At 33.7% G+C, this 10,060-nt stretch overlaps 1 protein-coding gene across 2 annotated transcripts; it reads right to left on the bottom strand.

Moving 5' to 3' along the window:
- Positions 1-681: 681 nt before the first annotated feature.
- On the bottom strand, positions 682-3,850 carry LOC143198459 (uncharacterized). Of its 2 annotated transcripts, none has more exons than XM_076407708.1 (2): positions 3,261-3,850; positions 682-870 (listed from the first exon to the last, which is right to left on the bottom strand). In XM_076407708.1, exons 1-2 carry the CDS (start codon positions 3,793-3,795, stop codon positions 833-835), a joined length of 573 nt encoding a protein of 190 aa, XP_076263823.1. In that variant the 5' UTR covers positions 3,796-3,850; the 3' UTR covers positions 682-832. The 2 variants fall into 2 exon arrangements, with proteins under 2 accessions (XP_076263823.1, XP_076263822.1); XM_076407707.1 differs by lacking the exon at positions 682-870 and adding an exon at positions 912-1,096.
- Between the last annotated feature and the right edge of the window lie 6,210 nt (positions 3,851-10,060).

A 10,060-nucleotide genomic window follows, 5' to 3' on the forward strand; every position in this document is an offset into this window, starting at 1 on the left:
GAATAACAACTGATTAAAACCAAATCAATCAATGAATTAGTCATTATAACATGTATTACTAATTTATTGTAGATATATTGTACTTCATGTTGGAAACTGATTGAATGAAAACTTATTTATTTCGATATTCAAAGATGCATGCGGTCGACGGGAGAATGGACAGGATAGTATGTTACGTAAAAGAAGTACGGTAGCGCTGTGGAAATGGTACTGTTGCAAGGGGACAGAGAAAAGAAAAGAGGGCGAGATGTCGTCGTGGTGGTTTTTTATAGCCGGAAACCGTATGATACCAATCCACCAGAGTTGTCAACCTTTGAACTTGCTGTAGGTGAATGCGTGGCCTAAAGGGTCGTAGCGGTCGCTACATCTCTCCCCTCTTAAGGGAGCTGCCGTGGAGCGTACCTCTATGTGCAGGTTCCAGAGTGCCCCCACAATCACGCAATGAATCTCCCAGGGACTATTTATGAGAATGGGATTCCAACCTGAGAGAGCAATTTTACAGTATCAGCTAAGTGGTATCTTTAAGTATGGTGCCTTACGTGTCTAGTTTCGTGATGCAAAGGTGTTCATGTGTTGCTGTTATCTATGATGGGATTATGTCGTTTTCGTCCATCAGGCTAGTCTTATGGGATTATGTCGACCATGTGATGTTGATGTGTTCCGTTCCTCATGCTATCCTTCCATGTACGTGTCGAGTGGCTTATGTTGAGCTGGTTTACCTGTTAGGCACTTCAATCACGTTGGGGTCACCAATTGTAAGAAAGTTCATCTGGTCGATCGAAATGTGTTGCTGTCGATGCGATGTTTATCCAAACACTCAACAAACAAACAACTATTTTGTGGAAGAAATTCCCACGAGAACTGAAACAACTGGTTGAATAAAAACTTGTTTATTTCGATATTGAATGATACATGTGGTCGACGGGAGAATGGACAGGATATTAGGTTATGTAAAAGAAATACTGTAGCGCTGTGGAAGTGGTACTCCTACAAGGGACAGAGAAAAGAAAAGACATCGTGGTGGTCGTTTATAGCCGGGAACCGCATGATACCAATCCACCAGAGTTGAACTTGCTGTAGGTGAATGCGTCGTGCCCTAAAGGTTCGTAGCGGTATGTACATTAGTTTTATCAAAAAACTTGTTTACATGTATTAATATAACAAACGAAGGAGAAATACAGTTATTTAAAAATATTTCTGTAAGGGAACACTATACCGAATATATATATATATATATATATATATATATATATATATATATTGTTAACTATAATGCTAAAATAAATTATACGGTGTATTAATATTACGGTCTTTTTGTTTATTTTATTTATATTAGAATTTTGTTGTATGTCAAATCCAAACTCACTGAACTAAAACTCACTCAACTAAAACAACTCAACTCACACTCAACATTGCTACATATTTATGATGATGATGGCGTATGTACAATATACCTTTGGATAGACTATAGTAACTATATCATAGTATTACATTACACTGAAATACAAAAAGGTTACAGTTAATGATGGATACTTGATTTTCTCAAACATTTAGCAGCTCTATAGAACGAAAGAGTGTATCCGGTACTGTATCAAGTTACCTGGTAACATTTGGGTGAATAAAATTTGCGAATTTTAATGTTCTAGTTCCTTTTACTAATAACCTTACAATATCAGAAGCATGCGCAACTACAATATTTTGTTAAGTACTGGTTAAGCTGTAAAAATTGATAAAACCACATTGTTTATAATATATGTGTCACTTATTCTTAACCCGTAAAGTATAGCTAATGGAATTATTTTATGTAAAAGAAACTAGATAATTGATATTAACATTTTGTCATCTAACAAAGATGGGCTTTAATTGACACTTGCCGAGGACTTTGCATTTTTTTCTCTTTGTATTTTAAGAATATACGGTCGTCCAGTTGTGAAGAGTGGTGGATGTTCACTGAGTTCACTTAAAAACCCCTTTCCTACTGTCTAGTGTGCATTTTAATCCTATGGAGATATATTGATTTCATGCACTGACTTTCATGCATTGTCTCGATTAAACCAATCATATTATATTAAACATAATTTTTCATATTATTTGAAAACTAATAAAATATTTTTACCAGAAAAATTGAACCGATATCAAAAAATAAATAAGGAACTCACTACTATAAGTAAAGCTCACTCACTATGAGTAAATCAAACTTAGATTTTTAACACAAAAAACGTTTTAAAATAAAATATGTATATAATAATCGTTATAGTAACTAATTAAAAATTAACAAAAACCTTATTTTACCTATCTACTTTACGTATTTTATATTCTACTATATACACAGATTAGCTAAATGCCTATTATATTATCTATTTACAATATTTTTCTAACTAATTAATTTTTTTTTGCAGAAATAACTTTTATTTCGGGTAAAATAGAAACATCTATCATCTATCTATTTAACACTTCTTTGGCATTATGAAACCGCATAGTAAGCCAAACCATCGATCTAAATGAGTAGTAGTCAGAAGCTATGTTTGGTGAGTACGCTGGGTGCGGTAGAATTGAGCATCAACTGTGTATGCTTGACAAGTTTTGCAGCCCGTGTCTGAGTTTTGTTATGCAAGTGAATGATTTTGACCTATTTCTCGTGATTGGCAGCCTCTTCATACTTTAGAATAACAGGCCATCCAAATTGTTTCTAATAATATTGGTAGACAAATGCAGTAGTAGCTTTAGTCGGCTCTAGCAGCTTCTAATATACTACACAATGCTGATCCCACTTTATTCTCATCAATATTCCTCTTTGGACTCCAGGATTAACCCGTACTATTTGCTCCTGGGATTATCTTAGCAGATACACTTCTCATTGCCAGTCAGAGTACGTCACAGCAAACTTATATCGTTTACCTTCTGAGGAATGAAATCGCATTAGACTCTGAAGCAGCTCAAAATGGCATTTTCAGTAAATTATTGTAGCAGATTTTCTCTGCTTTTAGATATTTCCTACTATATAATCTGTATAATGGTCTGAACGCCTTACAGTTAAACATATTTAGACTATTCTTTGGTATTGGCATCGAAACAATCACTTTTAAAATATTGCAGCTAAAACTGGAAATTGTGATATAACACAGAGCAACACGACCTTAAATAATTTAAAGTGTTTAACATAACAAAACAATAATTAATATAATAAATTAGTTTGAAAAAATTAAGGGAAGCACCTAATATAAATTTGTTTAGTGGAATTTTGTTTGGAATATATTTACCCCATATAAACACGCCAATTCTACTGCTACCACAGATCAGAGCCTGGAGTGAGTCGTCGAATATGTCGATGCAGTAGGTGCTGGGAGTGTAGAAGGTCATGTTACCATCAAATAGATCGCCGTTTGACTGAATGTAGAAAGGTGTTCCCAAAAACGCCTTGTTATGGTTCGAAGGACAATCACTATTGGAGACTATTAAAAAGTCTTTTAATGTCCGACTGGTTTCGATCATTTCGTCGTAAATCGTGACGTTGAAGATGATATCGCTTGGTACGCACTGTCTCAGTTCGATTGACATGATCATGGATTTTGGGCAACACTTTCGGATGCATTTACGAGTTAAACACGGGCATCCCCATAATGTATTGTTTACGCGATAGTATTGATGTTTGTTGTATAGGACGGCGTCTTTAATCACAAAACCTGCACTTTCAATCATAGCACCGTCACTAATATTCACACTCACACCTGGTTCGCAGTAAGCGATGATCTCCGATATTAAAAAAATGATAAAGAGTAAGTTAACAATGGACATCGTTACATTTTCTGACTGTATGGTTATTGATACTCGTTGTATCGAACTGTGTCTTTGCACTGCGTGGTTTCCGCTAGAAAACCACAATCACATTTTATATAATATTATCTTATCTGAATGTTTTTAATCGGTAGTTGATATTTCTTTCATGTAGGGCCTTGTTGGCTTGATAGTTTCGAGTAAATTATAACTATATTTGAAGAACAGAATACATTATCTTGAATTAGCAACTTAACCTTATTTTTCCTTGAAGTTTATTGGTATGTTCATGGTCTGTAACGCAATAAAAGTAATACGATTGAATTTTTATTAACATATTTAATTTTAAAATAATTTTGAAAGGAAAAAAGAAAATAAAACAGTATGTAATATAACAAGTAAAATCTATTAATCGTTGTGTATATATCATATTACAAATTAATATGAAAAAAATTAAATTAAAATTAAAAAAGGACAAAAGAAAACAAAAAAATATTTAAAATAAATACAGTTTATTAATTATTATGTATGGATTTATTACGTACTCTTAATTATATATTATTAATATTACTAATATTAATATTATCTAATATTACTAGGTTGACGCAGTGGTAAAGGCGGCAGGACGGCCTCCTACTGTTGCGATAGTCGCGGGTTCGAATCCTGCTGAGAAATTATCGTACATTTATGCTTGTGATTGTTTCACATTTGTTACTGAGGAAAAAATTGATTGAGGAAAATGATCCCAGTTGCGCCAGTAACCAGGCTGTCCAGATAAACCCTTGTTGGTAAAAAAAAGAGACTAAACAGAAAAATCATATTTTATTAATTATTTTCTATAGATTACATTAAATACTAATATGAAGAACATTTTATAAAATATATTTAATTTTAAATTAAAATTAGAACAAAATATATAAGATATTATATAAGACTAGCTGACCCGGCAGACTTCGTACTGCCTCAATCGATAAATATGAATGAATTGCTCGATATGAATTAATTTTTATTATTATTTTCGATTAATTACGCATGATGTTTCATACTTAAAAAACAGAGTTTTCCTGAAATACTGGCTATTTATAAGGTTTTCATTAGATATTTACAGACACACACAGTTATGATACAGTTTGATAACCAATTTAAAGCTTTCTGATAAACTATATATTTTGTTTTGTTTTGTGGTGCGTAAATAAACAAAGATGACGTATAATTGTTCATGCGCAAAACGGGAAAACTCCAAGTTTATTCTGCAAACTTCCAACGACTGGCCTTGAGATTTATTTATGGTCATTGCAAAGGTCAGACGTACTGGAAATTGTAAAAGTTTAAAATCGAATGGTAAATCCGTTGGAATGATCGGTATACGCGGGATCAAGACATCCTCCTTTGTATTTTCCCTTTATGATTATTGACTCAATGACGTTATTCATCATCTTTTTCACAGCCAGTTTCCATTACACAGGTTCGAGGTTGATTAATGTTACGCAGCATGATAACTGATCCTACTTTTAACTTCAAATTGTGAGGTGGTAATCCAAGCAATTCCAGTGAATTTAAAAGCTCAGGGTGATAGCTGACTACGTCGTCCTGGTCCATAACGATGTCGACTGATTTGGAGGGAACGAACTGTCCCGGATGAAAATTCTGAATGGTCGCATTGAGATCCTCGACAATCTCGAATCCCCTACAATCTCGAATCCTCGACATTTTTCCTCCTGACCATTTTCGAGATGGACTGCCAAATGGACTACTGTAGGGTATCTTTTATGGACCGCAAATGAAAGGATAGGCTATGTTGCTTCATTGCTACTTACATAGCGACCCATCTGGTACTGTGATATTTAGTAATTTGCATTGGTTACAGCGAAGACGGCAATATCGCTATCTTTGTTAACATATTTACATATATACTTGATCGACTTCACAGGGTTACAATATTCCACATTGATTTGAGTCTAAAAAGCTTTGGATAATATTGGCGACTATGGCACGATCCAACGATTGTTTACATCAACATTTTGTCCTCTTATCTTCACGACTACCCATCGCCCATTGTCAGCAATTGATTGCCAACGACACAATGGGTATCCATCATTTCCCGTTATGGTTTCAGGAATCAGGTGTGTATCGCTTGGAACACTTGCTGTTAACCATACAGGGTGAATTGTAGTTGAAAACTCCGAAAGGTCCATGTATCATGTGTTTGGTAACTACTGAATGCATTTATGAGTCATCGGTGAGAAAGTGGGCATGAAATTGTCCTGTATAATATGTGTAGCGCCAAATGATGTCATCTGGAAACAGCTGTTATATTTCTGATCTGAACTCTTAACTATTTTTTTATTAATGTTTAAAGAATATATAAAACAAAAAGAATTAAGTAATGAAATTCGAAAAAGTTACATGTTTAAGGACATATTCTTAAGTAGTTAATTCATATTCTAGTCTGGAATAACTTTAAAATAGAATATAATTAAGGATAAAAATGTTAGGTGTATTCAAGCTCAGTAAAAACACTTAATATTTTTTTCGAATGTTTATTGATATCTCTAGAATATAAAAGACATCAAAATAGCGACGGCAAAATTCCAAAAGCTATGCATTTCGTGGTTTCGTGTTTCGTTATATGGACTTCGTGGTTTTCGTAGTCTTGCCGCTATGGTCTTATCCCGGAATTATAAAAACAGCAAAATGGCGAATGTTTTTATTTGTTTTAAGTTCTTTAATTCTAACATTATTAAAAAGCTTTCAGTGACCGTACTCTTTGAATTAATGAGAAAAAATAAATAGAAATAGCTAATTTTAAAGAAAAACTCATTAAAATTAACCACCACATCAAATACAAAACGTGTGTTAATAATATTAACACAATACTATTTAAGTTGTTTATTATTTTAACAGTCTTTAAATCGCATAATGCAATGAATAATATAAAAATAATTGAAAAAATTAGATGAAACTGGGAAAATTAAAACATTCCATCCAATTGGATATCAACCTCAATTAAATCAAGTTAATATTTAAGGTATTTCAAGAATATCTTGGAAAGTTGAAAAAATTATTTGGGTGCTTTATATTTTCTTATAACACAAAATTCAAGACAATTAACGGAGTGATATTAGCTAACAGTTCTGGTTCAGGTTCAGGAGTAATTAGGCCACCATATATACACCCACACATTAATACACGGTTGGTAATTTGCGATGATGAGTACCATGCGGTTTTTTATTCCATTCCTTTTTTTTACACAGTTCTAATCTGTAATATGTTAATGGTCTAATGTGTTATTGAACTGTTATTTAAATTTTGCAAAACTGTAATGAATTATATACTAAATTCTATTTATTATAATTAATTCCAGGACATTAAAATTGAACAAGAAACATTAACGCTTGAAGATTTTGAGGTGTGGGAACATTATATTGAATAAACAATAAAATCCACAATTATTAAAATTGATAACAAGAAGGGAATGACTTCTCCGAGACATACTTGTACCACACCAATGCTCCATTGAGGCAGATTGGAGGGACTGGTATTTTATACGGCATCTCTTTCTGTGGTATTGGAAGTTTGTTTTTTCTGCAGAGGAAAGAAAATAGTAGGCTGTACACGCCCTTTCCTTTGCAAATGGCGTGCTGAATAGGATAGGATAGGAACTTTATCGATTTGGAGGCGATAGGCGCGGAACTCCTTCTTGCGGTAGAACAGAATAGCCTGAGAACAGCGTCGGGGCAGTAACCGGTTGTCAAGAAAGCGGTATCGTCTGCGTAAAATGCTGTGTGGGAAAGTTTGTAGAGCGGTAAATCAGCCATATAAAGGTTGAAGAGTCCTGAGGTTAGTGGAGCACCTTGCGCGACTGCTGCGGAAATTTGTTTACGAGGGGAGATTGCGTCACCGATCCTCACCTGAAAGGACCCAGCGTCCAAGTATAAATCTACTAGGGATATTAGGTCATTCGGTAGACGTAGCTGTTTCGCTTTAAATATTAGACCATGGTGCCATACTTGATCGAAAGCTTTGGAGACATCTAAGAAGATCTGAGAGAAAAGCTCCGATTTTCCGACCTTTTATCAGTGCCTGGTGTATAGTTGCTGCAACGCGGGCAGCTTGATGGAGGCATGAGTGGTTTGGAGAGTGAGGAGTAAACTAAACTAAATAGTCTAGTTTTGGATTATCGCCCTGCGCATAAGGTTTCAACTTTGCAACTTTGCCAGTAGTTGAAAATTATACGTATATTTGAGGAGCATAACATAAATAAAATAAATTATCTTGAATTCACAAATAAATCTAGTATTTCTGTTGAGACTCAATTTCAAAATTGTTGGTACATTTTGAACTCCTATAACATAAAATATGTAATATGAATTATCTTTTATAAATCTCTCATTTTAAAATAATTTAGAGAAGAAAACAATATGTAATTACTTGTATTACTTATATATTATATAACATAAAAACATTACACTAACAGATCAGAGGTATAAATTTGTAAAATTTGTATTCATATATTTAAAGAGTATAATATATATTTTATAATTCACCCAGTTTTTCTTGAAACTCATTTCAAATGTAAGCAAATTTGTTGGTATAATATACCTCTTCTATAGTATAATAAATACAATGCCTCTTGTAAACATATTTAATTTTAAAAGAAAAAAGAAAAAACAAATATGTAAGTTGACAAATTTATTTTGAATAATTTATTTGTCGGTAAATAAAAACATAAATATATAGTTTATTCAAAGTTTTTTTATATATACATCATCAAGATGTTTAATGTATTGCATGCGGCAATTTGTAAATTCGTTTCAGAATCAGACAATATTGTTCTTCTCATTTTATTTTAGTTAAATACTGACACAACGCTGTCAGATTAGCTCGAATGCGTAAACGAACATGCCTATCAAAGTCGTCCGGTTGTCAGACGTATGCAAAATTCTTGAAAGCAATAGTGATAAGAAGTTGTAACCTATAAGCTATTGTGGCTGTATAATTTAATGTAGATTATAGATGCACTATAACGTTAAAATTAAATATATTTGATAACATTTTTATTCAATTATTTTATTGAAATTAGAACTTTGTTGTATATCAAAGCCCAACTGAACTAAAACAAAACTCGAGTTGATGCGACAACATTGTGACGTTTTGATAATACAAATTTAAATTACATATGTACAAAATAATTTTGAATTCACTATATATTTATTCAAATTTCAAAAATTAAGATTTACTACACTTTACTAAGTCCAAGTTGAAAATAATTATATTAAAACAGAATACTAGAGTCGTATAAGGAAATAATAATAAATTAATTCACATCAAAACTCTTATTCTTATATAATTATGTCTAAAAGTTTCTTACTGCAACATGTGGCGACAGCCACGATCCTTTAGGCCACCACGCATTCACCTACAAGTTCAAAGGTTGACAACGCCGGTGGATTGGTGCCATGCAGTTCCAGGCTATAAAAGACCATCGCGACGACGTCTCGCTCTCCTTTCCATTTTATGCAGATGATACCGCTTTCTTTACAACCGGTTACTGTCCCCACGCAATACGCAATAGACTCCAAGTACAACTGAACCAAGCGATAGCATGGTACAAATTCTGGGGGCTTCAGATTAACCCGAGCAAAACTAAGGCTCTTCTGTTCCACCGCAAGAAGGAATTTTGTGCCTATCACATGTACATGTACCTCCAAATCAATAAAGTCCCCATCCCCTGGCTCCAGAAAGTCTCATACCTCGGTCTCCAGTTCGACCGCAGATTCCATTCGCAGAAGACCATTTGGTTCTAGCTAGTCAATCTAGAAAAGAAAAAAAAACGTCTGGCTCTTTTTTCTTTTCTCCACCCCCTTGTAACAGTACCACTTCCACAGCGCTACCGTACTTCCTTCACCTTAACCTAATATCCTGTCACTTCTCCCATCGACCACATGTGTCATTCAATGTTAAACAAGTTTTATTCAACCAGTGTTTTTAGTTCTCGTACAAATTCCTTTCAAATATATTAGTGAGTGTTCGGACAAACAATCGTATCGACAGCCACACATTCCGATCGACCGGACGAACATTCCTATAAACAATATCGCTGCTGCTGCCATCTGTTGTAAGCGTTAATCATTATCGAGCAGTTTTCTTCTTCCTGGAGCTGCATTAAGATATTGCTTGCTTTTCACTGATAACATAGATGTCTCTATACGCTTCTTTAGATGTAATTTCATAATTATCTTAAACTACTATATCGTATTGATTGTATATGTAGGTAAAGTATCCT

Source organism: Rhynchophorus ferrugineus, unplaced genomic scaffold, assembly GCF_030347505.1.
Source record: "Rhynchophorus ferrugineus isolate W39M unplaced genomic scaffold, kcgeb_rfMv2 rfM6, whole genome shotgun sequence".
In the NCBI taxonomy this organism is placed as follows: Eukaryota; Metazoa; Arthropoda; class Insecta; order Coleoptera; family Curculionidae; genus Rhynchophorus; species Rhynchophorus ferrugineus.